The 26,243-nt window shown below is 52.3% G+C and overlaps 8 protein-coding genes across 8 annotated transcripts; 5 read left to right on the top strand and 3 right to left on the bottom strand.

The window, feature by feature from the left end:
* Positions 1-33: 33 nt before the first annotated feature.
* On the top strand, positions 34-496 carry QC761_0054840 (uncharacterized protein; the record flags this gene model as incomplete). The annotated part of the gene is made up of 2 exons (XM_062872513.1): positions 34-133; positions 387-496. The coding sequence occupies 2 exons, from the start codon at positions 34-36 to the stop codon at positions 494-496; spliced, it is 210 nt and encodes a 69-aa protein (XP_062733617.1).
* Positions 497-586: 90 nt separating this feature from the next.
* QC761_306680 (uncharacterized protein) lies at positions 587-3,017 on the top strand (the record flags this gene model as incomplete). The annotated part of the gene is made up of 3 exons (XM_062877809.1): positions 587-823; positions 1,304-2,176; positions 2,229-3,017. The coding sequence occupies 2 exons, from the start codon at positions 587-589 to the stop codon at positions 1,787-1,789; spliced, it is 723 nt and encodes a 240-aa protein (XP_062733618.1). The 3' UTR covers positions 1,790-2,176; positions 2,229-3,017.
* Positions 3,018-3,706: 689 nt separating this feature from the next.
* On the top strand, positions 3,707-4,972 carry QC761_306690 (uncharacterized protein; the record flags this gene model as incomplete). The annotated part of the gene is made up of 2 exons (XM_062877810.1): positions 3,707-3,922; positions 4,049-4,972. The coding sequence occupies 2 exons, from the start codon at positions 3,707-3,709 to the stop codon at positions 4,970-4,972; spliced, it is 1,140 nt and encodes a 379-aa protein (XP_062733619.1).
* A 2,646-nt stretch (positions 4,973-7,618) lies between these two features.
* On the top strand, positions 7,619-11,263 carry QC761_306700 (uncharacterized protein). Its single transcript, XM_062877811.1, has 11 exons — positions 7,619-7,666; positions 7,831-8,689; positions 8,739-8,792; positions 8,858-8,997; positions 9,112-9,141; positions 9,190-9,265; positions 9,328-9,364; positions 9,419-9,509; positions 9,585-9,621; positions 9,679-9,787; positions 9,839-11,263. The coding sequence occupies exons 2-11, from the start codon at positions 8,521-8,523 to the stop codon at positions 10,653-10,655; spliced, it is 1,560 nt and encodes a 519-aa protein (XP_062733620.1). The 5' UTR covers positions 7,619-7,666; positions 7,831-8,520; the 3' UTR covers positions 10,656-11,263.
* Positions 11,264-11,994: 731 nt separating this feature from the next.
* Positions 11,995-14,292, bottom strand: QC761_306710 (uncharacterized protein). Its single transcript, XM_062877812.1, has 3 exons — positions 13,824-14,292; positions 13,370-13,745; positions 11,995-13,311 (listed from the first exon to the last, which is right to left on the bottom strand). The coding sequence occupies exons 1-3, from the start codon at positions 14,140-14,142 to the stop codon at positions 12,357-12,359; spliced, it is 1,650 nt and encodes a 549-aa protein (XP_062733621.1). The 5' UTR covers positions 14,143-14,292; the 3' UTR covers positions 11,995-12,356.
* A 2,040-nt stretch (positions 14,293-16,332) lies between these two features.
* QC761_306720 (uncharacterized protein) lies at positions 16,333-19,909 on the bottom strand. Its single transcript, XM_062877813.1, has 2 exons — positions 17,222-19,909; positions 16,333-17,167 (listed from the first exon to the last, which is right to left on the bottom strand). Exons 1-2 carry the CDS (start codon positions 17,838-17,840, stop codon positions 16,758-16,760), a joined length of 1,029 nt encoding a protein of 342 aa, XP_062733622.1. The 5' UTR covers positions 17,841-19,909; the 3' UTR covers positions 16,333-16,757.
* A 161-nt stretch (positions 19,910-20,070) lies between these two features.
* QC761_0054900 (uncharacterized protein) lies at positions 20,071-22,471 on the bottom strand (the record flags this gene model as incomplete). Its single annotated transcript, XM_062872514.1, has 6 exons — positions 20,071-20,151; positions 20,209-20,256; positions 20,326-20,404; positions 20,552-20,705; positions 20,794-20,858; positions 21,911-22,471. 6 exons carry the CDS (start codon positions 22,469-22,471, stop codon positions 20,078-20,080), a joined length of 981 nt encoding a protein of 326 aa, XP_062733623.1. The 3' UTR covers positions 20,071-20,077.
* A 596-nt stretch (positions 22,472-23,067) lies between these two features.
* On the top strand, positions 23,068-26,069 carry NIC96_1 (nuclear pore complex subunit). Its single transcript, XM_062877814.1, has 3 exons — positions 23,068-24,082; positions 24,138-24,842; positions 24,918-26,069. Exons 1-3 carry the CDS (start codon positions 24,062-24,064, stop codon positions 25,983-25,985), a joined length of 1,794 nt encoding a protein of 597 aa, XP_062733624.1. The 5' UTR covers positions 23,068-24,061; the 3' UTR covers positions 25,986-26,069.
* The last annotated feature ends 174 nt before the right edge of the window (positions 26,070-26,243 follow it).

Genomic DNA, 26,243 nt, shown 5'->3' on the forward strand with positions numbered 1-26,243 from the left:
TGAGAAGGAGACGGGAAGACAAGACAATGGAAGATGGAGGTGGCTCAGCTGAGCTTGGGTGGGTGGAAGTTGAAGAGTGTGGCTAGTGACCACACTACCGGAATGTGGCTTTCCCTAGCGCTGTGCAACACTGGTTCGTGTTGCCAAGACGCCAGGCTGGGTCTCCCATGCTTGATCAACCAGCGACTTCAACTGCTTCCTTTTCAGCTTACATGAGCATCAGAGAGAGATCTAGACAACTCTCGGATCTCGATATCCTCAAAGATAAGCCTTTTTGAAGCGATTCACGGTTCCAGGCCCGGATAGACTCGCTTTCTGGTAACGTTTTTCATACATCTCAGCTCCCCTCTCTGGTTGATCTCTCTTAACTGACCACTCTCTGGCAGCCATCCACATACCCCCCAACTTTCTCCATTACAAACCCACGTGCACGGCTTCCACATTCGACGAGCTTCTGTCTGCCACGGCACCACACCGCACCTTCACCACGTTTTGAACCGTCAGCTCTCTTGCTTCTGTTCCTGGTGAAGCGAGCGAAAAACAACGAATAGGGAACCTCACGTCTGCTTCGCAACCACCACCCACCATGGCTGACGTCCCGCTCTATGTCGTATCCGACTACTCGTCTTCGGAAAGACGGATCACCCCCTCATGGTCTATCGCTCAGCTCAAGACCAAGTTGGAGCCCATCACCGGCATTCCTCCTTCCTGCCAGCACATCTTCCTCAAGACCTCGTCCAACGATGGGATTCCGATCGAGGCTTCGGACGAGGAGGCGGTCTATCTGCAAAGCTTTCCGCTAGCGCCATATGCTGAATTGCAAGTAAGTGAGACAAACCCGATCCGTCCCTGTGCCCCTGAATCTATTCGGCCGGGGAACTTTGGTGTGCAGGCGCCGTCAAAGTGCAAGTAAACAAGGTGGCGCTGCCATCATCCTGTTAGCACATGGGCAAGGCAGGCCATCGGGCCCTGAGACATGGAGCACGACGTGCCGCCCCACGCCAAATGCTATTCAAGTGATGCGTGGCGGCCGGCTTCTAGTGGTGCTCGCGAATCGTCCTATGATGCTGCCTTCTCCTTCCGGGGTTGGTGAGAGCCACCACGTAGGGGATGTACGTCGAAGGTGCATCGTGCCCTGGTCTCCAGCCGCTCCAGGGGCAGGTGTGTGTGTGTCCAGGGCTAGCTCGGAAGCCATTGGGCGCTCTCCTGCCCCCCCAGCTAGTTTCTTGCTGGCCATATGTCGGTCCGAGGAATCCCTCGAGATGCAAGCTTTTGAAACCCGCAGACTAACAGCGCTTGGCAGGTTGTTGATACGCGGCCAGCGTCTGCCAGGCCCAATTTCACAAGCGCCGTAGGCGTCGAGAAATTCGAGCTGCCTGAAGAGGAGTACGAGAAGAAGACGGACTCGGTCCTCGCATGGAAGAAGGCTCAGAAGCTTGGGCGATTCGACCCGAACGCCCCGACCCATGAGCAGGCCAAGATCGACGCCATCGCCAAAGAGATTGGGGCCCGAGGAATCGCGGTGGGGAAGCGGTGCAGAGTTGGTGGTGACGATACGAGACGCGGGGAGGTCAAGTACGTGGGGGGTGTCAAGGAGATTCCGGGTATTGGTGCCTGGGTGGGCATCCAACTGGACGAGCCGGTTGGCAAGAACGACGGCAGCGTGGGAGGTACGCGCTACTGGGGCGAAGAGTCGGAGCTTAAGCGTGGCGTGTTTGTGAGAGCAGAGCGGGTGGAGGTCGGGGACTTTCCTGTTCTGGATGACCTCGAGGACATGGAGGAGATCTGAAGTCCATCACCACACCAACATATGCGTACCAATGGAAACCTTGACGCCGTCACCATCTTCTGTTGCCCTTGAGGCTTGATTGGCTCTCATCTCGCGCCCAACACCGTCTGCCTAGTTGGCTAGTCGCAGAGGCCCGTCCCGATGCGTTAGTGGACTGCACTCTTTCCCAGGTTCCTGAACAGCTGCGCGAAGCCGCGGCAAGATGGTGTCCCAGTCATCCTCCAGTGACCCCATCTTGCACACAAGCGCTAGCACTCCCTGATACACTTCCCGTTATTTTGTTGGCACCGAAAAAGCCGCCAGCTTGTAAGCAGGTGGCTGGCCCTTGAAGCCGACCTCAAGACTGCCGTTTCCCAAGCTTCTGCGCCATTGCCGTGTTACCAACATGTGGGTAGTTACCCAGACTTACAGTATGACTGCCTAACGGTCTCTACTTTAGCTCACCGGGCTTGCAAAACTAAGTGAGATTTTCCGCCGAGCAAATATCTCGTCCAAACAAGCTCCAGAAAGATGCCATCAAGATATACCATCACCAGCTCAGGAAAAGGGGCTCAGGGGCAATCAGGCACTGAAAACCTCGAAACGACAAATGCGACAAAGGGAGGATATGTCTACTCAGGTATCGAATTTGCATATAACCGCATCTCTCACTGCGAGGTATGGTGCAAGGGGTTGATGGGCCCCGTAACGCCTGATGTTCGAACTCCATGCAGGGCAAGACGTTTACCCCTGAGTGCAACGCTGCCGTTAACAGACCATCTGTAGTAACCCTCTCAAATTACCACAAAATATCCATTTTGCGTCTTCGCCATTTCCTATGCAAATAACTCATCATCACTGGATATTTTATCTCTCGAAACATCAGCTTTTCTCTCCAATCTTGTCTTGCCAAATATCCTTTTTGTTAACAAGTCGGCATTTGATTAGTGGTAGCGCTGTCAGCAAAAACACCAAGCGTTGTTTAGCATCTGAGACGCGGAACGTCGATCACAGAGACAGGATCTCAAGGAGCAAAAAGCTTCCGAGCCAGCCAAAACATCTACGAGTCCAAACAAAAGTGTTTTCTTTCGGATCACTTCCGAAGTAATCACCGTTGGATCAGCTTCGCTTTTGTATGCTGCGTGCAAAAAACTGATCCTGTTTACCTACGGCTTTGAGGCTCCACCGAACAGCGCATTCTCTAGTTCAAGTCGTCTCCAACAATATACACCGTCAACAGTCATCGATGGTAACATACTGACTCTAGATCATAATTGCATCAAAATCATCGAGTTTTGAAGATAGAGCAACAAACATCGTCCAATTGCATAAAAAAACAACCCTGGCCGTCAGTGAGGCACGGCCGTTAGGTGGCACTAGGCAGCTTGCAGCTGCTTTAAACTGAACGGGCACTAAAACATATCCAAAACGCCCCCCTTTGTAGATGCATCACACACATCTTGCACACACCAGCTGCTGGTGTCATATTGTCGGCGTCCTTGTCGCGCACGACCTTAATTGCGCCTTTGAATGGCAGCTTAGCCTGGGCAGATGCCATCATGGCCAATGCAGTTCCCGTTTCTGCCCGGCTACTGCGGTACCCGTCTTGTTGCCGTCGCGAGCTGCAAGGGAGCAGTACTCATCTACCACCCTCAACCCCTCACCACACACCCAGCATATGTTTTTCGACGATCAAGAATAGACCAGCCAAAGCCATGGTGAGATGCTGAGATCCTCAGAACGCGGAGACCCGGCCCTTTTCCAACCCACTACCCCCACCTGCCGCTTCTCCCCTCCGTTCCCTTTTCATCAGAGTTGCTCCGGCCCTTCCGCGCGTGTGGCCGATTCGAAATCGTCATCGCCGTCATTCAAGTCCATCACATCTTCCAATCTGGCTTGGAGCGACGTCGACCGTTGCCGGCCGTTGGATCTGGAATAATGATGGCTTCAATACGGACTCTCCTCCTCGCCTCCCTCTCGTTGGCAACCGTCAGCGCTCAGGATGCAAGGATATCTTGGATCGAAAATGCCCCGGCGTGGCAGGAAGAATCGCTGATGCATCTCCAAATCAGCCCACCCGAGAGCTCGATTCTGCAGCTGACATTTGATGTCTACCCGTTGACCCGCGCGGTCGGGTTGAACGAGAGCACAGAAGTCAGAGACGTGAGCGCGCCAGATACAGTGGTAACCTGAAAGTGCTCTTGTGCTAACGTTGCACAGGACTATCGAATCCAAGGCTTTTTAACCTACGCCGATGATCTCGAAGCCATGAACAACCAGTCGATTGCCCTGGTCAGCTGCGACTCCAACAGCTCGACGAGCCTCGTGGGCGAGCTCATCACGACTGCCAAGCCGAGGGCGATATTGCTGTACAGCATCAAGGGGAACTGCTGCGCGCTGCAGGGTTCCTATCAGGACTTGGAAGGGACGCCTTACGATACATTGTTCACCATGGCGAACCAGGAGGAATCCATTGCTGCCATGAACAGCACACGCTTGGCCGGGGCGTCGGCTGCTGCCACCATCACTGGCGGCATCACTGCTGCCGGCCCGGAAACGAGTGCCCAAGTACCGCACAATGGGAACAATTCGGCGGTGGCGATGAGCATCCTGTATAGCATCACAGGTCTCATCACGCTCCTCTTTCTCGTTATCATTGCGACGGGCGCTATCAGGGCACATCGATATCCGGAACGATATGGGCCGCGATCGGGTTACGGCGGACGGCCCCGACAAAGTAGGGCAAAGGGGCTGGCGCGTGCGGTGTTGGAGACGCTTCCCATTGTCAAGTTTGGGGATCCGGCACCGGCAAAACCTGATCCAGCCCTCGAGCTCGAGTCCCAAACATCTCGATCGTCATCCGAGCCGGGGATAGGGACCAGATTGTCAGCCATCCCAGAGGAGCCCAAGACGCCGAGGACACCCAAAACACCCAAAACACCCAAAACGCCAGCAAAGCGGCAAAATGAAGGTCTGGGGACAGTCTTGGAGTCTGAAGATGACGACCAGCCAGCCGTAAACCCAACAATTGCTACCCCCAAAGACGGCAAGCGGATATCAGAGGAGCACCTCGGATGCTCAATCTGCACCGAGGACTTTCTTGTGGGGGAGGACGTACGAGTGCTACCTTGTGACCACAAATTTCACCCCCCGTGTATCGACCCGTGGTTGATCAACGTATCCGGGACTTGTCCACTGTGGTAAGCGTGCTGCTCAATGCGTTTTATTTACCAAACACTAACCTCCACAGCCGTCTCGACCTCCGACCCCACGACGAGCAAAACCCAGAAGACCCTCATCACCTCGCACCACCCTTGACCGGCGAATGGAATGAGAATAACGCTCAAACGACACAGCAACAACGCCGGAAATCAGTACGGTTCCTCGACCTGCACCGCCTCCGGCACGCCTCGGTTGAGGAACGGATTGAAATCTTGAGAAGACACCGATCGCAGCAGCAGTTGAGAGAGTCTCAACCACCGCAGTCGTCTTCGTCGGGGTCGACGACGGCAGATTCGGAGGAGCATCACAGCCGACGGGCGAGCTTGGCGGATAGGCTGAGGGATACGTTTAGGGTGCATACCACCACGAGGCAGGATGGTGGTGATGGGGAGATGACAAGGACGACGACGACGACGACGACAACAACGGCAAGGGAAGCTGGACCACCACCGGCCTCGACGTAACTACGACAACACACACGACAGGAGCAACATTCTCCACTTATAATGACCGGAGCTTAATGGCAAAAGAATGACATAATTCGCCGAGTATACGACAGGACGGATAATAAGTAATGTTTTGGATAACTATGGGAGACTTTTTGATAGAGAACACCCACAAGGCAAACGCGATGGAGGTTTAATATTCTTTTTTTAGGGACAATCTTGGGGAATACCACGGGCATTTTGGGACAGGAAAGGGGCCGGTATCTGGACAAAACTCAAATTGGTAAGGAGGACAAGGACAGGACTGGATCGGTTAGACAATTTGGCGTTCTTTTGCGTGATGGTTTTGCGGTGATATCATTGCATTTGGCGTTTTTTTTCTTTTTCTTTTCTTGTTTTTTTTTTTTGGGTTTCATGAAGGAGGAGAATTTGGGACTGAAGAATGATATAGTTGGCCAATATGAAGTGTTTGGAAGGAAACAGGAATGAACATGAACATGGATGAAGTCGACGCAGGGGCAGAAGAACGAATTCCAAGGGAGACTACCGGCTGAGATGGCAGCAGCCGGCCAACTCCCAAGAAATATAGTGCGATCTGATAGATGAGAATAAGTTTTGCGTTTTCGAGTGCGGAAAGTAGCTGAGAAAGAAATATAATCGTTACCAGACAAAACTATACTAGGCAAAACATGATCAGACGTGTCCTGATACAAAAGGCATCCAATCTTTCTCATCAGCCGTTTCACGTGTTGATTATTATCTTTTTTTTATTCTCAAGAAACAACCCCCGACAGAAGAAGCCCATCAGTCGTGTGACCTGCCCTTTTTGAGCAGGGCTTGTTTTCAAGATATTTATGGAAGGTCTGGCAAGTTTGTGAGACTTGGGTTGTTGATGGGGTTATGCAAGGGACAGAAGCCATGTATCTTATTGTTCTCCTCTATTTAAGAAGGGCATTTGTCGATAGGAATGACCGAGGCCGTTGAATTCGACCTGAGAATAATAAGGTGAGAGAGTGAGTGAGTGAGGGTGAAGCTGGGGGTGGATTATGTAAGGCCTCACTTTCCGAACCCTGAAGACAAGGGAGCACTGGCCCCTGGGTTGATCGCCGCAGGGATTGGTTGGTTAGCGCTTTGGCCAGGTCGAGGTGGGAACCGGGGGTTGAGAGGGGGACGCTAGGCTTGTTTGGGACTTACACAGGTATTCAACCCTTACGACCCTTTTGGGAGTGAGGTGTTGAAGGGTGAGATGATGTAGCAGTTCCTGTTTGAGCTCACTCTCAAACAAGCCTGACTGAGCGATGCTCAGGTTAACTCATGATCATTATGTCGCAGGGCTAGTCGAGGTGTCTGCATGAACTTTGGCCTGAAGGCCAACAACTGTTGTGAGGCGTGAAATTCATGAGCTAACAATACTGTCCAACGAACGGTTCGAGTCCAGCTCGCCGGTTTGTGGACTGATACTTATGTGAGGCTTAACATGGAACTACATTAGCGTGGGCTTCTAGACTTGTTCAAAAGGTTCAGAAACGGGGGAAACGTCGAGTGTTGACGCCCCTTGTATGGCACACCATTGGAGTTAGCTTCTGTAGTTTGTCTGAGCGGCAAATGACCTGTCAACTGATTCGAGGACCGCGCTGGAAAGCATTCTTCTATCTCTGAGATTGATTGAATTTTTGCTGAGCTTTTGAAGGCTGAGAATCTCGGGCCAAATTGTCTCTCTTTTACGGATCTGGACAAGTAGGGAGGAGCACTGGAGTGATACGAGCCATCGGCCGCCGGCCAGGCTAGCCCTCTTGTTACCGTTGCACGGCAGTCTGGCTTTTGCTTTGATATGGAAGACGAAGCAGGGAGTTTCCTTGAGAGAGCCGCGATCGTTAGGTTGTGAAAGGTGAGCCCCGTCGTCGGAGAGTCGGGTTGAGATCGGGCATGTCTTGAACGGGAGGAAGAGGTAAGAAGAGGTAAATACGGCCGATGAGGTCGACTGAGAAGACAACAGAAGGAACATGAAATATGGTGGGAAAGAGCCACCCATTATCAACAAATTATCAGTGCCATGCTCCACTCTGAGCAAGTCATCTCTCCCTCTACAACATTCTCTTCAATATTGGGCCAAGCTCGGGACCGATGCGGTGGCACTTTCTATACATACATGATCCCCTGCAGCAAGCATGCATTCCCACATCCAAGCAAGATCATGTTCGCTGAAAGCACGAAATCGTCCGCGGCCTTGGTGAGTTGAACACTTGTGAATGGTCCAAGCTAGGGCTACACCAGATCTTGTCGGAATTGCTTCTGTTGCCACCTGCCATTTATACCATGTCACTCCGATCTGTAATTTTTTTGAGCTCCGAAAAGCGTGGATTCATTTTTCTCATGCATCTCATTGTTTCTCAGGCCAGGCCAACACGGGCAGATGCCGGCTTACCAACACTAGATGGCTGAAAGCAACGGTTGTACTGCAGCACCAGTGGCGCATCAGCTCTTGTTCTTTTTCCAGGGTTGTTTCTTCTTCTCACGATGCTCTGGGCACTGCCTGAGTGTCTTGGATCAGACCTACCCTACCGAGACAAGCACTCCAGCACCTGAGCTCAGAAACACCCAAGACGCTGTTTCCGACCCGTGGGTTCTGATGAACAGCAAGGGGGCCCCCATCAATTCAGTCGGGATTGTTCTTTCCCCCTTCCCTCTTACCGTTCCTATTTCACAGTCGGTTCTTCCACCTTGCCACGATGTGGCGGCCACTTTCCAGGAAAGGAACTCCCACGAGCTATTCGTCATGGCAGCGCGCAAACGTTAGCATTTTCACCTCACACCTGGGTCTTGGCTGTCTCTCTATTCTAACTGTTCAGCTACCCTTTTCCCCAGCTGATATCTCTCATCTTGTTCCTATTATCCTAGCAACTCACCTATACATGATTACCGTTTCGCGCATAGATGGGTAGATATCAGCCCCTCTCGTCTTGGCTCACCTAGCTACCTACCTCCTCGATCTACTCAATATCCAACCACCTTTTATTTTACTACGAGAACACGACCTTGCTTTGATGGATTGTCACAACCGCCAACATTCCTGGCGACGAAACAATGGCTCCCCCGATATGGCTCGTCTTGCGAGGCATCAAGGAAGGGAGCGAGACCTCGTCCTCGGCAGCGGCGGAGAGAAGGAACCCTTCGTACAGCGAGCCGTTGGTTGGCATGGTCATAAGTGTCATCCTGGCCATGGTCTCGCTAGTTATTATCTCCTCGTTTCTGAGTATGTCCCTTCTTTTTCTGCCGAGCTGTCTTTGCTGACGAATTGACAGCCCAAAGGTATCTGGCGGTTAAGCTCTGGAGCAGACTCCCTTTTGTTCAATACTGTAGGTGCCCTTCCGTATGTCATCGTGGTGGCGGAGGAGCAGGATCACCGGCTAACGGGAAACAGTGGTGTTCGCTATCTATGCTGATTCCTTTCTGTTTGTGTTTGCTACTGGCATACTCCAGTTTGGTTTTGGTGTGGGATACTCGGTATCAGTGTGCGAATCAGCCATTCTATTGTGTCTGGCTTGCTATGTAACGACAAAGGTATGCTATTCGGCGGGCTCGTAAGGCTCTCTCGACGAGTGTGCTAATCTTGAATGAGTAGATTGTATGTGCTTGGCTCAGCTCATGTCTTGTATTTTTGCTGACAAGACCTAGCTTATCTACATGTTTCTGGTCGAAAAAGCCGTAAGACACTGCGGTCGCCATTGACGATTTCCCACTGACACGAGATAGTTCATCATACGATCAGGCTCCAAGAGAAGGCGCATGACGTCGAAGCTCTATTTGTTCAACTCGTTCGGCATGATCGGTATGTTCTCGGAGGCCTTGACCGTGTTTATAGGAGCGGTCACTGACAACAGGGAACCCCAGGGGTTTATTGCGTTGTTGTCGTTATGAACTTCATCTAGTATTGCACCCCCTGTTGTCAATCTCAGCTTCCACGGCTAACCGACATCTCCAGTCGCATCACGAGGGTGGAAAACGGCCAATGCATAATAGGCATGAGGAAGGAAGCCATGATCCCTCTGATAAGCTTCGATCTGCTCGTCAATGTGAGCCCGTTCAGTTCTTCTCTGTTTCCCGTTTGGATCCAAGGCTCGAACGGTTGCTAACAGTTCAATCATCAGATATATCTTACCTTGGTATTCTTAATACCATTATCCAGTACACCGCTCTTCCTTCTCTCTGGTTCATTTCCGCCTTACTGACCTGGAATCATAGGAACGTACACGTGGAAGAACTTTGTCCACACACCTGGCAGTCGACGTCTCCGAACCGTGGCCATGAGAACTTTTGTGGGTTGTGTCTGCACATTGACCAGCAGCGTGGTGTAGGTTTCCCTTCACGCACTGACGGCGGTGACCTCTAACAAGTGCCACAGAAACCTATCCGTGCTTATGGCTCTCGATGGCGAGCCAGGCTGGGTGTGCCTGATGTGTTGTAATAGTGATATCCTCTTCAGTGCAATTGTCATCCAATGGGTCACCTCCCGCGACAGCACTAGCTCGGCGGCCTCTACTGATTCTGTCAGCGGAGGAGCATCTCGACCACGAAGTCAGCACAACAACCACACTAGTCACGGGGGAGAGGAGTTGGCCGGTCTCGACAACAGCCATCACCGCTGCAACGTTAACAACCGGCAGAAGGATTCTCTCGAGGGGGATAAGAAACAACAAGCGAGAAACAAGTCACTGAACAGAAAAGGCCTCGTGTCATCCACCGATGCCATCGTTGCAGACGCTGCCGAGATGTCGATCAACCACGCCGAGTTTGGAGGGGATGGGGATGTCTCGCCGCGAAGTACAGAGGTCAACACGGGGTGTTATGATGATGGTAGGGACAAGGAAACCAACAGGAGGCCGTACACGAGCGGTTCGCTGACCAGAACGACGACAACCACGACGACGAACAACCCGCACGACGACGACGGCGCTGCTGCTGGAAGGTTCCCCCGTCTGCCGCCGGCGCTGGCAACATCAACCGTCCGGCACCACACCTCAGAAGTTAGAGTCGACGTTGATTACGGCGCGACGAGTCTGAGTAGCCGCGAGATTGCCGATGGGGAGGAGGCTAGGTTGGGGAACAGCATTGTGATTGGGTCTGGGACGAGCGTGTGCGGTGTGACGGATGTCACTGGGGGCGGGAGGTGGACAAAACAACCGCCGGCTTGGAGTCCGGGAACGGGGCCGGGGCTTTAGTGGGGTTCGAACTGGAGTTGTGGTGAACACCGGGATCAGTGCCAAAGGAGAAGCACGGTGAGCTATCCGATCCTTGGGATGTTGAGGGGACATGTCGTTGAGGGAAGGGGGTGGAGGGATTGGAGGAGAAGGACTGCTGAGGAGGAGGGGACGGAGAAGGAGAAGAGGGGTGAGAAGTGCGGGAAGAGTTGGGGTTAAGAGGAGGAGAAGAAGAAGAAGAAGAAGAAGAAGAACAGGTGGGCGGGTAGGTAAGCAAAAGAGGAGTTTTTTCTTTGGTGTGTTTTACTTGTTTCGCACCCTAGGACTCTGGTTGGTTTGGATACCTTTTTGTTTGGGGGTTGACTTTTCGATGGTAGGATACATGATCTACTTGCATAATGAACATTGATTATGGATCCTCTGGGGACCTGATGCTATGTGGCATGGAAGTCTCGACTGAGTGGCTATGATGAGATACAAAACTGATGGCAGAAAGACTTTGCCTGTGATAGGCGTGCCTGACCGTAGGTAACCATGGGGGTCGAGTTTCAATTATGATGACAGTGTTCTAACCATCTGAAAAGTCGCAGTCAAGAGGGGAGACAGAAGAAGTGAAGTAAACAAACAACAGTGAGCATAAAAGTCAAAAAGCTCACCGGCCAACCTCTGGTAGGGTGGCCGGTTACGAAAACCTTTCAGGAAGTTTTACCTAGGAATTGAACTCGGGGGCTATCAGCAACTTCCGAGATCCTTACCATTTGACCTGACTACAAGTGTTGTTGGCATCCTGGTAAGGATTCTGGGAGCTGCTGTTGGGAGGTGGGTTGTGGAGGGGGGGGGGGGTATCAAGGTTGCTTGTTCCCTCCTTTTTTGATTGGTGAGGTGGATTGTTGGAAGACATGGGATGAGGAGAAGGAGAGGTAGGTTGAGTAAACAAGTGAAGGATTGCTCAACAACAGAGGTCTTCTCTTTGTTTGTGGGTTGTGAGTCTTTGTTGTGGTGTGTTATATAAATGGAGAGCCTTTTTTGCAGCATTGTCTGTTGGAAGGGCAGATAAGTAACTGTGATGTGCATGTAGTTTATATAGTGGTACCTATTGTTACGCTATCATCCTTGCAGCCTCTTCCAAACAAACACCTCTCTCGTAGATTCATTATCTGTTTCTCAGAGTGTTTGACGTAGCATTCCGTTCATAGGTGGTACCTTCCCCAACTATACAGCACGGTAAGGTACACTTAGTGATGTTTGTATGGCAACCAAAAAAAGAGAAATGCTTTCTGCCGCGTTATGCGACTCTATATTTATTTCGTAATGGATATCTGTATCCCCTCCCCTCCCCTCCCCTCCCCTTCCCATGTTGCCCAACCCTCCCTTCCTAAAATATACAATCTTTAAATATCCCCCCCTCTTGTTCATGTAGTGGTAATAGTGGTATCCAATCTTTCCCTTGATGTATAAAAAAAACGCCCAAAAAAATTCCAAAATGTTGTATGTATGTGTGTCATGGCCCCCCCCCCCTTCCCTTATGATTTTCGTGGGGTGTTGTATGAAGTTCATCTTTCTTTTCGTAAAAGTCGTCATCAAGTTCGTTCGTTCCGTTATAGTAACAAAATCAAAACAAAAAAAAAATTACTGTCGTCCCTCCTTCTTCGCCGCAACCATCGCCCTCTCCTTCTCAACCAAAACCCACTGCTCCCGTATCTTTTCCCTCCGACCTTCTAGTCACAAGTCCTTTTCGTGAACCTTCACCCGTCCGTTCAGAGCAGTGCCCTTGGCTCCCACCCTCGACACCAACCTACGACGGGTCGTGGTGAGGCCACCAGCAATCTTGTCAATGACGGCAAGGAAAAGGACCTGGACGAGCCAGATGAGGAACCGGATGACGTAGTCCCAGAGCGAGTACCACGGCCTTTCCCCCCTGGCGAGGGTGGACTCCTCAAACTCAAAGGGGATGTTCGCGCCGAGGTGCTCGACGGCCACGCGGAGGCCGGAGCTGAAGCCATCTTCGTGGGTGCCTTGTCTCGTCCAGGCTCCCGCATAAGAAATCCCGCGCGTGTTTTGGATCTCGGGGAGGCGTTCCTGGGCCGCGAGGACGGACTTGTTGAAGATTGTGTGCCGGTATGTGTACCTCCCTTGGATGGTCTTCGGGTCGGGCTTGTGCAGCGGGTTGAGGGTGACGAGGACGTCCCCAAAGGCCGCGCGGGGGATTTCCTGGAGGATGTTCATGTTGTATGTGAGGCAGACCTGGTCAATGTGGCCCGAGCCGGTCATGGGGGAGGACCGGGAAAGGTAGTTGAATGATGTCCAGGCTTCGTACCGCTCTGGCATAAGAGAGAGGTCAGAATGCAAAAAGACCTCGTTCGTGGAGGTCTGGAAGGATCGCAGAATGGAGTCCTCTGCTTCGGTTGCCGAGTCCCGGATGATGGAGAGGGCTTGGTCGCCGTGGGTGGCGAGGATGACATGGTCGAATACCTCCGACTTGCCGCCGGTTGGGTGGAGGGTGTGAAGTCTCAACCTGCCGTCCCGCTCAGGAGTGATGGAGATGACCTTGCTGTTGAGGCGGACGTGGTTGGATGGGAAGCCCTTCATGACGGCGTCGATGTAGGACTTTGAACCGCTGTTGAGGGTGAGCCATTGTGGGTTCTTGGAGGTTGAGGCGAGGAAGTGGTGGTTCCACCTGAGTGAGGTCAGCCAACAAATTCGAGTGATGATGAGTCTCAAGGACACAAGCTTACATGAAGCGAATGAGTGTGGCGACGGGGAAGTCAAGTACGCATTTCTCCGGGCTGGTGTTCCAGAGACTCGCCGTGATGGGGGTGAGATAGTCATCCTTAAACTTGGTTGAGTAGCCCTCCCTCTCGAGGTACTCCCCAATGGTCTCCTCAGTTGGCTTCTCGGCGCGCAAGACGTCCAGCGCAAACTTGTCGAAGCGCCAAATGTCAAAGACCAATCTCCACATTCTAGGTGAGAAGTAATTGCTTCGCTGGCAGAAGAACGCATCTCTGTTCAGGCTGGCCCACTCGAAGCGCCCTTGGTCTCGGGACACCGAGAAGGACATCTCAGTGGGCGCGGTTTCCACCTTCATCCTCCTAAGAAAGTTCAAAAAGTTCGCTGTCCATGCATTAGTGCGGCTCACTTACAAACAGCCCTGAGCAAAAGGAAACAGGGGTGGATGAGGAGCCTCCTTACGGTATGTAGCTTCATTCATGACCATAAACCCAGCATCGACCAAAGTCTTGTACTTTCCCCTCGTGAACTCCACCGTGTTAGCATGACCGCCCAGGCGGTCAGCGGCCTCGAAGATGTACACATCATGAGGGCTCCGGTTCAACGCCCACAGCGCACCGATGCCCGCTACACCACTGCCCACCACGGCCACCTTCTTACGCGGATGGGGGTTCCCTCGTTGAATCATGAGGAAGTAGAGTGCCTGAAACGGCTGAACAAAAGAGGGACGACCAAAGAACGTGGACGATGAAGAGGAAGACTGACGGGGAGCGTCGGTCATGGGGCAGTTACAACCTTGGGGTGAACAAGGGTGGGAACAGAAGAGAATGCTGCAAGCATGGGAAGAGAAGGCGAAGAAAGATTCCAAGGAGTGGGGTAACGAGACGTATTAAAAGACCTTGCTGTTTTCTGCCACATGCATATGATATTGCTCGAGGGTGGACACACCGCAGTTCCGGGCGTCAAATGGGAGGCCCAGGAGAGGTGTAACATGCATTGGTGCCAGTGTAGCTGGCATCGCCGTGTCCACTCATCCTCGTTCCCGGCCAGGGGGGACACGCGGTTGATAGTCAAAATCTCAAAAGAGAAGCCTATTTGTTTCAAGGCCTGATCAAGCGCCAGCCCAAAACCGTCTTTGTAATGGATGTCTTGGGCAGCCGACCAGGGCTTTTCGAGCTTCGAGAGGCACGACATTTGTGCAGGCACGCATGGCCGGCCAGACCGATCCGATCCGTGTTACAAGGGTCGATTTTGAATCTTTTGGCATGTTCAATTCTTGATGCTCCAGGCCGATAATGCACCTAGCATTCAAGTTTTTTTTTTCTTGCTGCTGAAAAGCATGGCAGCGGCAGTGAACAGGGGAAAATTCGAATAGCGGTGGCTGGCAGAATGGATTCTCGTATGTCAGCTCCGAGGTCAACTCAGCTTCGAGGTGGCAGGTATCTATCTGAGTTTCAGTCTCAGCTTCAACTCATGTGTCCACTTTGACGACCCTCCAAAGATGACTCCATTCAGGAGTTTTTCCAGTCCCCCTTCATCTCATCCCATGAACAAACAGGGGAAGAAGACACGAGAAAATGGATTTCTCTCTTCCAAACTCGGCAGCGGTTGGCAGTCACCGTTGAGTTTCATCGCCATCTTGTTATGCAGCAGCCAGGGCGGGCAGTGGGCCAATTGCTATCAACCACAACAGCAGCCCAGCCCCATCAGGCCCTGGCGGTGGATTCGGCCAGCGCAGCAGGTTGCAACACAGCTGATTTTCCCGCATTAGTGTCGGCCTGACATATGGCGAGGCTGCATTTCCAAGGGAACTGGATATATATATCAGCCATTAATTGGACGAGGGGTTGGGTATCGAGATGTCTGCAGGCCGTCACATGCTGACCTGCCTTGATTGACAATTTGATGACACTGAACTGACTTGAAGTTGGGTTAGGGTTATGACTCTCACCGCACGCAAACGCACGCAAACGCACGCAAAGCCACCTTTGCTCAAGCCACACAGATGAAAAATTCTCTTCGACCGACGATGAAAACCGACAATATCGTCGTTCAACAAAGGACACATTTGACCATGGTCATGGAACCTCCCGAGTATCAAGTCCCGCAAACATCTAATCATCTCACAGCCATCACACAAAATCAGAACACGATTTGAACAAAAAAAATGTTGAGGCCTAACGGGATCGCCCACTCATCGCACAGCTTTTACCCTGGGCTAGTAGCAATTCTTGAGACTCCTTCTTCTTCTGCCCGGCTTAAATCAACCCGGTGCACAGCTTCTCCAATCAGAATATGTCTCTCGAAAGAAACAAAATCCCAAAAGGAAAATTCGCACCGGGCCAGAATTTCTGCGTTTCACCGGGGTCAACTTTCTGAAGAAGAAAAAGAGGAAAAGAAGAGATAAAATTTTGGCGCGCGCGAAAATATTTTATACCACCAGTGGAATTAGGATAGGGCAGTGATTATTGGTCTGTGCGGGATGTTGGGTGGGGCAGAAGGAAGGAGTGAGGGTTGGGGTTGGTGATGGCTTTTTAGATTGACTTCGAACCATCTGGTGATGTTTTCGAATAAAAGATGCGGCGACAACAGGAAGTTGGCAACCGGAGTCATGTGTAACTCGCAGGCATACTTCGTGCTACGAGCACACATGCTTACATTCATGGCCAGCTCACGTTCTTAAGGCACGGACCCGCTGTTCCAGTTCTCGACAACATGACATAGGAACGAAAAGGGATTTGACTTTGTAATTGCAAGGTGGGAATTACAAATGTCTTGACGGAGAGATAGGTTCTTCATCATAAAGATATGGCCATGGTCAACATGGTAGCATCATGACGTGTGGTGTACAATGCCGGTGGTTCGTCATACCACTGGTTGGATATGATAGAAGGACGTGGTGATGGTCTCAACCTAGATGACCCTATTGTAACACTTTTGTATAAAGTCATCTTCATTCACAAACGCGTCACATCCCATAAGTTCCACTACAAGGTATTTATATTTTTGGTTTTTTTATTTCTCTCTCATTAAGGTATAAACGGTGTGAAGCATCCAGAGAAAAATACGAGCCAGTCATATCAACAACAACAACGACCAGAAAAAAGAAGTCCTAAGGGGAGGGGGGGATTGTAAAAGTAAAAATAGAAAGAAACATGAAAAGAAAATAAAAAAAGTCTACATCAGAAGCATTGGTATCTCCCCTATCCTTCAACTTCGCCTTATTCATTGTCATAAACGCACTCGCCAAAAACACCTTGCCACCCTTTTCCATGTGATTCTCCCCCAGAAAATATACAATGGGGTATCATCTCATCCTGGGGCCAATAAAAAAAAGCAAATGCCTTTTTTATTTTTCATGACGCAGCAAAGAAAATATCAAAGAGTCTTGTTGATTTAAGCCCTGAACTTCTTGGCAGGGGCGGCAGGGGCGGCGCCGACCATGGCCATGGGGACGGCACCACCGTAGCCGCCGAAGGAATCCCTCCCTTGGACGGCAACGTTGGGGAAGCCACCGAAGCTGCACTGGACGACGCAAGAGCAAGAGCCGTCGGCACCGATCTTGCCGACGCCCGGGACGAGGCCAGTGTTGGCAGCAGGGGGAGCAGTCTCAGTGCCGGCGGGGGGAGCAGCAGGAGGAGCGTTCGGGTCGGGAGCGGGAGCGTTGCCGGTGATGGCACCGCCGGCACCGTTACCCTTTTGCTGGATGGCGAGGGACTGGAACATGGCGTGGGTCTTCTCGGCGGTGGGGTTGATGGAGAAAACCATGCCCTTTCCGCAGTGGTTGCCCTGGCGGCAGTAGAACCCTTTATCTCGGTGTTAGAACAGGCTTTCCAGACAGATACTGGGGTCAAACTTACAAAGAGGAGTGTCAACCATCACTTGCATAGCGACCTGGGGAGGGGGGTTGACGGTGTTGTTGGCGTTGGCCTGGAAACCAGAGTCCATACCACCGTCAAGAGGGTCGCAAGGAGTGTCGAAGGCAGACTGAGTGGCAGTGTGGTTTTGGCTGAGGAAGGTGAAGATGACGGTATCGCCAACGGAAGCCTTGAGCTCCTGGGGGCTGAAGGCAAGACCTTGAGGGCCACCGACGGTGACGCTGTGAGTAGCACCGCCGGCACCAACAACGGCATCGGGAGGGGGCTGCTCGACGGGGGTGCCGGGCTCGCCGGTGACGACGGCGGGAGGAGGGGTGGCCTCGTGCTTGACGGTCTCGGTGACGGTTACGGTCGAGGCCTGTCCAACAACAGTGGTAGGGGCACCACCACCAATGTTGACCCAGAGGAAGTTGATGTTGCCGTGGCTGGGCTTGTGGACACCGATGAGGCGGGTGAGCTCAGCGAGCTGCTCGTCGGAAATCTTGACGCTCTCGTGACCCTTTTGCAAATGTCCGTCTCTCTTCGCGGGAGCAACGTTGTGAACCGACTTCGCCAAGGCAAGGGGGGCCATGCCCAAGATCGCTGTTGTAGAGAACTTCATTTTGTCTTCTTTTCTGTTTCCCTTTTTCTCGATCTGATTAAGTTTTGATGTTGTATATATCGTAGATAACTCTGGATGCTGAAGCGAGTCCCTGCTCGTATAGAAGTGAAGATGGAGGAAAGATCAAAGAAGGAACTGTGGATCAACCAAAAGAGCGGAACACACACAAGAGAAAAACAATGGTGGAATAATGAGAGAGAGAGGGTGAGTAAGAGGATGGAGAAAAAAAGAGAGGGAAACAAGACTTCTTGAAGGAGGGCCGGCCACATGGGACGGGCTCTTGTACCAAGCATGCTGGAGATCGAAAACGACGTGCGCTTTGCTGTGATTTCCCCCTTTTCCGCCAGTGCATGCCCAAGGACGCGGGCCAAGATGCTAGGGGCGTTGCGGTCGGTCTCGAAACTTGTCGGGAGGGCATCACCGTGACAGCTGCTCCCTGTCTCGCTCCTTACCCATTGCTTTCGGCGTGCTGGGCGCCCGCGCACAGCGGCATCCGTTGCGGAGCGAAGACCCTGGCTGCTGACCCTGGCAGAGGGGGTGGTGGGAGCAGGAGGTCGGCTGTGACAAAGCCGTCTCAGAATTGTGTTTGGGGTTTTCGCCAAGGTCGGTTGCACAGACCGCTAAGATGGGATGAAAGAGTGGGGCATAGCAACCCCCAGCATCCGGAGAGGGGACTTCCTCCTGGCAACGGGGACGAAGACAGAGACAGGATAAGCGCTGTCAGCAAAAGATCCCGACGAAGAGCGAAGACGTTCGATAGGCGGGCCTCGAACTGCTATTTTGGCCCGTCATTCAGACTGCGCGGCTCCAACAAGCCAGGCGGCTACTTCATCATCTCTCTGATCTTCTTAGCATCATGCGGCCGTGACAGCAGACCCGGCCGGTGCGCTTAAACAACGAGTGGGTTGAAGCCCCGGAAGCGGCGGGGTCGCAAGACGACAGCCGCCCGGCATCTTGAATGTCCACCGCGGGAGTTGACGCTGGGGGCCAGCAGAAAGGCCCAGTGGCTAGCCATAGGAACGTTTCGGGTTCGAGATGTTTCCTGCTGAGTACTGGCTCCTTGTTGTATATAGTAGGCGATCCCACAACTGCCAAGCAGTCGATACGCAATCCAAATTACTCACTGAGAGCTGTGTTCAAAGCCAGGAACGATATTGGGCGCTCATGGGAGTTTGCCATTACGATTAGGCGCTGTAGGGATGGGGCGGAGAGTACTGAGAACGCCACAACGGTCCGTCATGGAAACCCCCATCTGAAAGAGGCGGCATGGCCTTCAAGGCGGCGAAAGGCCCGTCCAGCACCTGCGTCACGGGACATTCCGTCTTCTTTTGTTGGCAAAATCGTCGAATCATACCGTAGCATGTCTGTCAGCGCAACTCAAATTCCCTTTCTTAACCATATCGAGTTGGTGAGGTCTGTCCCGTCGGACCAAATCCTATCGAGATCTCATGTCTTGGCAGGGCGTCAACTGGGGGCTAGCATATCGGGATATTTTTGCAGGCCTTGTTCTTCCCCCATTGACGACCATCCAACTTCAACTCGAGAATTGAGGCAGCCAACGGATGCAACGTGAGCGAAAAAAAGAGTTGAATCAATATCGACATTCCCTGCATGAAACGAACCAAACAAATAGATTCGAGCTCGGCGCATTCAGCAAAGACACGGCCGTTTCTTGCATCCGTTGCTACGTGGGCAGGCTGTGGGGGACAAGACCGGATGACGGGGAATTGAAAGCCGGACACGGAGGGTGGTGAGGTTCATCTCCCGTCCCTCTTTTGCATCCCATGTCGAGGGGCACAGAAGTTGCTGGGCGAGGAAAAGAGGCTGTATTTGTGACACTGCCATGGCGGCGCTCAGACATGGAAGTTCGCGGAGCCGTGGTAGAAAGTGAGGTTTCTGGAACGCTTCTTGTCGCAGGTTGGCGTTTGGACGTTGATCAGGGTTGGAAAAGCTGCAGTGTAGAGTCGCAGCCTTGCAGACTGGGGTCTGAAGCGAGCGCCGAGTCTAGAACATGACCCCCCAGTTTTGAAAACCGTCCGACTAACAAACACCGGCAGTCAACCATGCCTAAAGCCGTTAGTGCAGGGTCGCATGCGCCGTCACCTTCCTGGCCAGCACCTGGCTCGGGCCTTCTTCCTTCATTTTAACATTTGTTTCCCAATGGTACCCTACCTCCTCAGAAAGCTCGTTGATGATAAACACCTGTAGACGATGAGGTAATATGTTGTCTATTCCTATCAAGAACTTTTGTCTTGCTGCTGGGCCTGTTTGAGCCCTTGCTGCTTTCCCTCGTACAAGCCCGTGTAATACCCTGAAACATCAGCACATGTGGTCCATCTCGAAGAAAAGAAACAGAGAGAAACCTTACCTGCATAATACCAAGACATCAGCAGCTTTTTGAGCTCCTCATCTTGGACTGTATCTCCGGGTTAACATTCGTATCGAGCTTGGATACAACATGACAGAAAAAGCATGTAGAGCGTACCTGATCCAAGCAACACCTGCGGTCCTGGTCCTGGCCCCAACGGCACCGCAGGCTGGCCTCCAGATAGCCCACCTCCAACCTGTAAGCCGCGATTCAATGTTAATCAATCTGAGAACTAGAAGGGCAAGGAAGAGGAACTGTTTCATGCCAAGCTTTTGAGTGATCTCCGGAGATCCTCCATCCTGGGGAGATCACAGCCTGCATCTTGGGTGTTTGATCCGCGTACCTTGTTCGCATCTGCGGAGTGTTGGGCATCCGAGATTGCTGGGTGCGATGTTTCGTCGCTCTCATCCATTGGGACGCTCTCGTCGACCTCCCCTTCCTCTGCTGTGATAGGTGCTGCATGGCCATTTGTTTCAGCTTTGGCACTGCCGGATGTCCTAAACTGGAGTCAGTAAAGGAGTCGCTACCCAGCGTCACGGTTCTTGGTTTTGTCCTGAAGGGTTTGGAGAAATGCGAGAAACATACTTCTTCTCCTCGGGGGCTGGAAGATCGTCTACTGTGCCTCCTTGGGCGTGAATGCTGTGATATTTCTGTGTTTTACCGTCAATAAGAAACACCAGAAAATCGAGGACGGAGGGGTGCTCGCATTGTACTCTGCCAGCGCGTTGTTCCAGGAAGCTACAAGTGCAGAGTCATCCCAGATCTCTTCGTGTGTGAGATTTTGTTCGGATGCCATGTCGGATTATGAGGTGGTTTGTGGGCTGTGGAGAGAACTGAGGTGGTCGCGTGAGTGGTGAAGTGTGGTGTTGAGTGCCGAAGTGGGAACCTTGGAGGGGACCAAGGATGAAATCGCTCGCTCACAATAGGCCCGCTCTTTCCCCCAAACACAACAGCTCCCAAGTCGAATGGTTTGTCTCAAAACATCATGCCAAAAATTTCCCATAAACTCGAAAACTACAGTTGTTATCTACCTATTCAAAAATCTTTGGCTGCCCGGTCGAAGAAACTGCGGACTTGAAAGCACCACCACTCCGGTGGCCCGTGCTGCATGACTGCCATTCTCTCCGAGCTCCAACTTCAATCAGAATAAGTCTCACTTACTACCTATTTAATTCCCACTTCTGACATTCGTTTTCCCGAAACAACACACCAACAATGCCGGGGCATTTCAACAATGGCACTTCATTCTTCCCTCTTGAATGACCGACACTTTTGCCTAGGGCATAACCGTTTTCATCAACGAGGCCAGCTTGGATATCAAGGTGCTTCCGAGACCACGATGCGTCGCCTGTCTTTGAGATTCCACGAGTACAAAAGGCGCCAACTCTTTAGTAGGTTTGAGACAAAGACCTTTTGACTGGTTTCCATCCTTTTGGGAACCCTTTTGAGGATTTGAAGAAGTCGCGCGCAGCCCCAGCTGCTTTCCTTTCCTAAAGAAGTACGCTGGATCCGAGCCCCAGGGACCTACAGCTCTTGTTGCACCTGTTGCATCGTAGCCTTTGGCAGAGCAGGCTTTCTTCACTCGTTTGGCGCTTGCGTTTTCTGGGTGTGCCCACCATTTGGGTGTGTATGCAGGCCTCGTCTCATACGCTTTGGGTAGCAAGGGAAGAAAATGTACATCGCCGGCACAGTAACGAAGTACCGGCGTCGTGAACGGTCGAGTAGAGAAGATGCCTGAGTCGCCTGAAGCCATGCGCTTGCGAATATCCTCCTTCGTTTTTTTCCATTCGATTTGCTCCTGCCAATCAAGTCGTAAATCGTTCTCGACGGCTTTGTCCAAGCCGGTGACGTAGAAACTATTACCTTGGCGGGTGAGATTCTCGAGCAGCTGGAGGTCGATAACCCCAGAGATAGCAACATGGTACAGTGATTTCAAAGCGTCGGCGTCATTGCGTACGTCCCACAGGTACTTGCGGATGGATGGGTCTTCCAGAATCGACTTCAAGGTCACATTGTCGTCTTTTTTCGACGGAGTGGTGAAGGCTTGGTTTCCCATTGCCTTGACATCGATGATGCGAACTTTCCGATCGGGGGGGACCAGCACGGTGATTAGATCCAAGGTTCCCCCGCGGCCGAGGTTTGTGCCTTCGAGATCGACATAAATGCTAGAGGAAGGGCCAATGGTCGCGAGGAAGTTCCGCAGAGCTTGAACATTGGTGACCAATGAAGGGTTGGGGGTTGTTGAAGGAGATGGTGATGCCATGGTGGCACCGAGTCAACTGGGTTAGATTAGAGTTGTCAAGAGATCACAGGAAGATGGCGACGGTAGTGATCTTGCACGGGAGTCGTTTCAGTACATGTTATCAAGGATCTATCTTACTATCCTGTTTGCAAATCACCGTTTGTTCAGCAAGAGACGGGAAATCTTCGAAGCTGTCCGGTTGTCCGTTTGCTAGAGCAGCCATCCGCGGCGACCTGCCAGCCAAGCTGCAGCGCGGCGCCGAATGCCGTCAACATTTCAGCAGGCAGGCTCGAAGCAAACGTTGGAAAGGGGGCAAGAGAAGGGAACCTAGAAGAGAAACTCTGTGGTCGGCGCGGGCGGTAAGTAGCCCCTTGCCATGTTTAATACCGGAGCGGATTGAGTACCTCGAAATCTTCTCACCGCAAAATCATTGCATTGGGTGCGGTTGAACTCTGGGAGTCATCAAAGTCGGCACCCCGGCGAATCCCTGTCCTGCAAACTCCGGTATGCGGCGTTTGGAAGCCCGGACCGGGCGCCGTCACTAAACGTCGTCCGGAATGCCGGATCGGAGCTGGAATGTTCCACACAGCAAAGATCTGGAGCAATCTTTCCCATTTGACCGGCTCTAGCCTCGCATAGCGGCTTCCTACCGTGGCAGTCCAGTCCACAAGATCAGCGGTTCCAGCTCCCAAACAAACTACAAAACCCGCCATTCACGTGTCACGAGAACAAGCTCGTAACAACTCAGAAAAGTGGGAGTCCCCACCCAAGCCGCGTGTTCTCCGCCGTCTCTCTCTTTTTTTTTTTTTTTTTGCTTGTTTGGTTTTGAACAGCCACTTCAGCTCCCATCCGACGGGATCTGAACATGTCTTCGTGCTATAATAAGCCAGAGATAACGACTTGGGTAGATCACCGCTGATCTTTCTCAACCCGTGACACTACATAGGATTTTGATGGAGTTACTGCGAGCTGTTGAGCGAAGGAGGGGGTAACTTGGCTTTGGCCTGATCCCAAGACATCAGACAGGTCTAGGTCCGTCGTACATGCGGGCGGGGTGCTGCATGTTCAAGGTACCGGTTGCTCTAGCGAGGTGTGTTAGCCCACCGATAAACTGTTGAGAATCTAGGACTGTTTTGATAGAAACTGAAAGGGGGATGGTTTTGTGGTTTATAATCTCTTTTCTACGGCTTTGGGTAAGACGGTGCGGGCTGTGGTTGGGGTGGGACCCGAGATTTTACCCCTCCTCCCCCCTCGTCACCGTTCCAGAGCGGGTTGTCCCTTTTAGGTCATCTGGGTAGCTCCGACAACACCAGGGCAACACCGGGTGTGTCGATTGCGAAAAGAGCTTCTTTATAAGCCCGTTCTCTGGTGCTGTTTAGTTTTGGGAGACAGGCTGTTCCTCATCCATCGCTTTTTCACATTCGTTGACTTTCAGCCTCGCTCTCCGAGCAAGGTGTTTTGCTCTTCTACTTCAAATCATCCAGGTCCGGTTTCGGTGTCGTCACTTATAACTGCTGTTTGACTCGGAGTGTTGCTGCTGTCACATACACCTCTTCCAAAATGCAAGTCTGTCCAAACATGTGAAAACCTCGTCAAGTAAACCATGCTAACATGACTCTCAGGTCTGCCCCAGTTAGTTCTAACGGCCCCCCACAGCTCTCAACTCACAGCTCACACATCGAAACAGGACCACTACATCGGCATAGACGTCGGCACCGGCTCCGCCAGAGCCTGCATCATCGACACCACCGGCGACATCAAAGCCCTCGCGTCAGAAAACATCAAGCTCTGGCAGCCGGCCTCCTACGGCGGCACCCACTACGAGCAGTCCACAACCGACATCTGGAACGCAATCTGCCTCTGCGTCCGCTCCGTCCTCGCCACCTCGTCCATCCCCCCCACCTCCATCCGCGGCATCGGCTTCGACGCGACATGCTCCCTCGCCGTCTTCACCCACGACACCGACGCCCCCGTCCCCGTCACCGGCCCTGACTTCACCAACGATGGCAACGACAGGAATGTGATCCTCTGGCTTGACCACCGCCCTTTGGCCGAGGCGGAGGCCATCAACGCTACTGGCCATCCGCTCTTGAAATATGTCGGGGGGAAGATGTCGGTGGAGATGGAGATCCCAAAGGTGTTGTGGCTGAAGAATAACATGCCCGAGGAGCTATGGGAGAGGTGCAAGTTTTATGACTTGGCGGATGCGCTGACACATATTGCTACGGGGGAGGAGACTAGGAGCTTCTGTAGCGCCGTGTGCAAGCAGGGGTTTGTGCCGGTGGGGGTGGATGGGAGTGTGAAGGGTTGGCAGCAGGACTTTTTGGAAAATATTGGGCTGGGCGATTTGGTGGAGAATGATTTTAGGAAGATGGGAGGGGTGAATGGGGTAGTGAGTCCTTTTTCTGATTGTTTTGTGAAGTGGTGGAAAAGGGGAATTGATGGCTGACACATTCTGTGATGGCAGAGCGGTAACTTCCTCAGCGCAGGGGAGTTGGTTGGGGGGTTGTGTGAGAAGGCGGCGAAGGAACTGGGACTGCCGGCGGGGATTGCGATTGGGAGCGGTGTTATTGATGCGTATGCTGGGTGGATTGGGACGGTGGGTGCTAAGGTGAAGCTGTCCCGGGACCATCTGGATGAGTCGGCTGCTCCGAATGATGTCTCGCAGGCTTTTACACGACTGGCGTCCGTGGCGGGGACTTCGACTTGTCATTTGGCTATGTCGAGGGAGCCGGTTTTCGTGCCGGGAGTTTGGGGACCGTACAGAGATGTGTTGATTCCTGACTTTTGGATGGCAGAAGGTGGGCAGTCGGCTACCGGGGAGCTGATTAAGCACATGCTGGAAACGCATGCGGCTTATGACGAGACGGTGAAGGAGGCGGAGGCGGCTGGGAAGAATATCTATGATTATTTGAATGACCATCTTCGGCATTTAAAGGAGGAGACAAAGGCGCCTTCGATTTCGTATTTGGGACGACACTTCTTTTTCTACGGAGATCTTTGGGGAAACCGGTCGCCTATTGCAGACCCTAACATGAGGGGGGCAATCATTGGAATGAGCAGTGACAAGAGCAAAGACGGGATGGTGCTGCTTTACTACTCGACCATGGAGTTCATCGCCTTGCAGACACGGCAGATTATCGAGGCCATGAACAAGGCGGGCCACAGCATTCTCAGCATTTTCATGTCGGGGAGTCAGTGTCAAAATGAGATTCTGATGGATCTCATCGCTACGGCTTGCGACATGCCGGTGTTGATTCCCCGATATGTCAATGCTGCTGTGGTCCATGGCGCGGCGATGCTGGGTGCCAAGGCTGCCAGCGCGGACAAGGACGGAAAGACAGAGCCTTTGTGGGATATTATGGACCGGATGAGCAAGCCTGGAAAGGTGGTTTGGTCAAGCGGTGACCCGGCGGAGAAGAAGCTTCTGGATACAAAGTATGAGGTGTTCCTGGATCAGTGCCGGACACAGCAGGAATACAGAAAGAAGATTGATGAAGCTTTGAAGGGGTCGACGTTGGAGGGGGTCAATTAGGGGAGTGGAATAGCGTGTAATTCTGTGACATCCGTCAATTGTAATTTTTCTTAGGTATTTTTACAACATCGTCACAAGTCCAACAAAGAAGGGACCCTTTGTTTACTTTGTGATGTAATATTGCACTATGAACTGGCGTTGATGGTGCCTGAACTGAGACGGAAGCTTTCAGGGGAAAGCTGGCAACAGATGGTCTATGCTTCCCAAAGAGCTCCAGTAGCACCTTGGCGGCTGGGTGGCTGGACCCACTCAAATTTT

This window comes from Podospora bellae-mahoneyi, chromosome 3 (assembly GCF_035222275.1).
Source record: "Podospora bellae-mahoneyi strain CBS 112042 chromosome 3, whole genome shotgun sequence".
NCBI lineage: Eukaryota > Fungi > Ascomycota > Sordariomycetes > Sordariales > Podosporaceae > Podospora > Podospora bellae-mahoneyi.

Bases quoted from the DNA above. Each gene is read 5' to 3' on its own strand.
- QC761_306700 (XM_062877811.1), top strand. From the start codon at position 8,521: ATGGCTCCCCCGATATGGCTCGTCTTGCGAGGCATCAAGGAAGGGAGC. The intron at 9,142-9,189 runs GTAAGACACTGC...GACACGAGATAG, and splicing joins TGTTTCTGGTCGAAAAAGCC to TTCATCATACGATCAGGCTC. The intron at 9,622-9,678 runs GTACACCGCTCT...CTGGAATCATAG, and splicing joins ATTCTTAATACCATTATCCA to GAACGTACACGTGGAAGAAC.
- QC761_306710 (XM_062877812.1), bottom strand. From the start codon at position 14,142: ATGACCGACGCTCCCCGTCAGTCTTCCTCTTCATCGTCCACGTTCTTT. The intron at 13,746-13,823 runs GTAAGGAGGCTC...ATGCATGGACAG, and splicing joins CATGAATGAAGCTACATACC to CGAACTTTTTGAACTTTCTT. The intron at 13,312-13,369 runs GTAAGCTTGTGT...GACCTCACTCAG, and splicing joins GCCACACTCATTCGCTTCAT to GTGGAACCACCACTTCCTCG.
- QC761_306720 (XM_062877813.1), bottom strand. From the start codon at position 17,840: ATGAAGTTCTCTACAACAGCGATCTTGGGCATGGCCCCCCTTGCCTTG. The intron at 17,168-17,221 runs GTAAGTTTGACC...ACCGAGATAAAG, and splicing joins GATGGTTGACACTCCTCTTT to GGTTCTACTGCCGCCAGGGC.
- NIC96_1 (XM_062877814.1), top strand. From the start codon at position 24,062: ATGACTCTCAGGTCTGCCCCA. The intron at 24,083-24,137 runs GTTAGTTCTAAC...ACATCGAAACAG, and splicing joins TGACTCTCAGGTCTGCCCCA to GACCACTACATCGGCATAGA. The intron at 24,843-24,917 runs GTGAGTCCTTTT...CTGTGATGGCAG, and splicing joins TGGGAGGGGTGAATGGGGTA to AGCGGTAACTTCCTCAGCGC.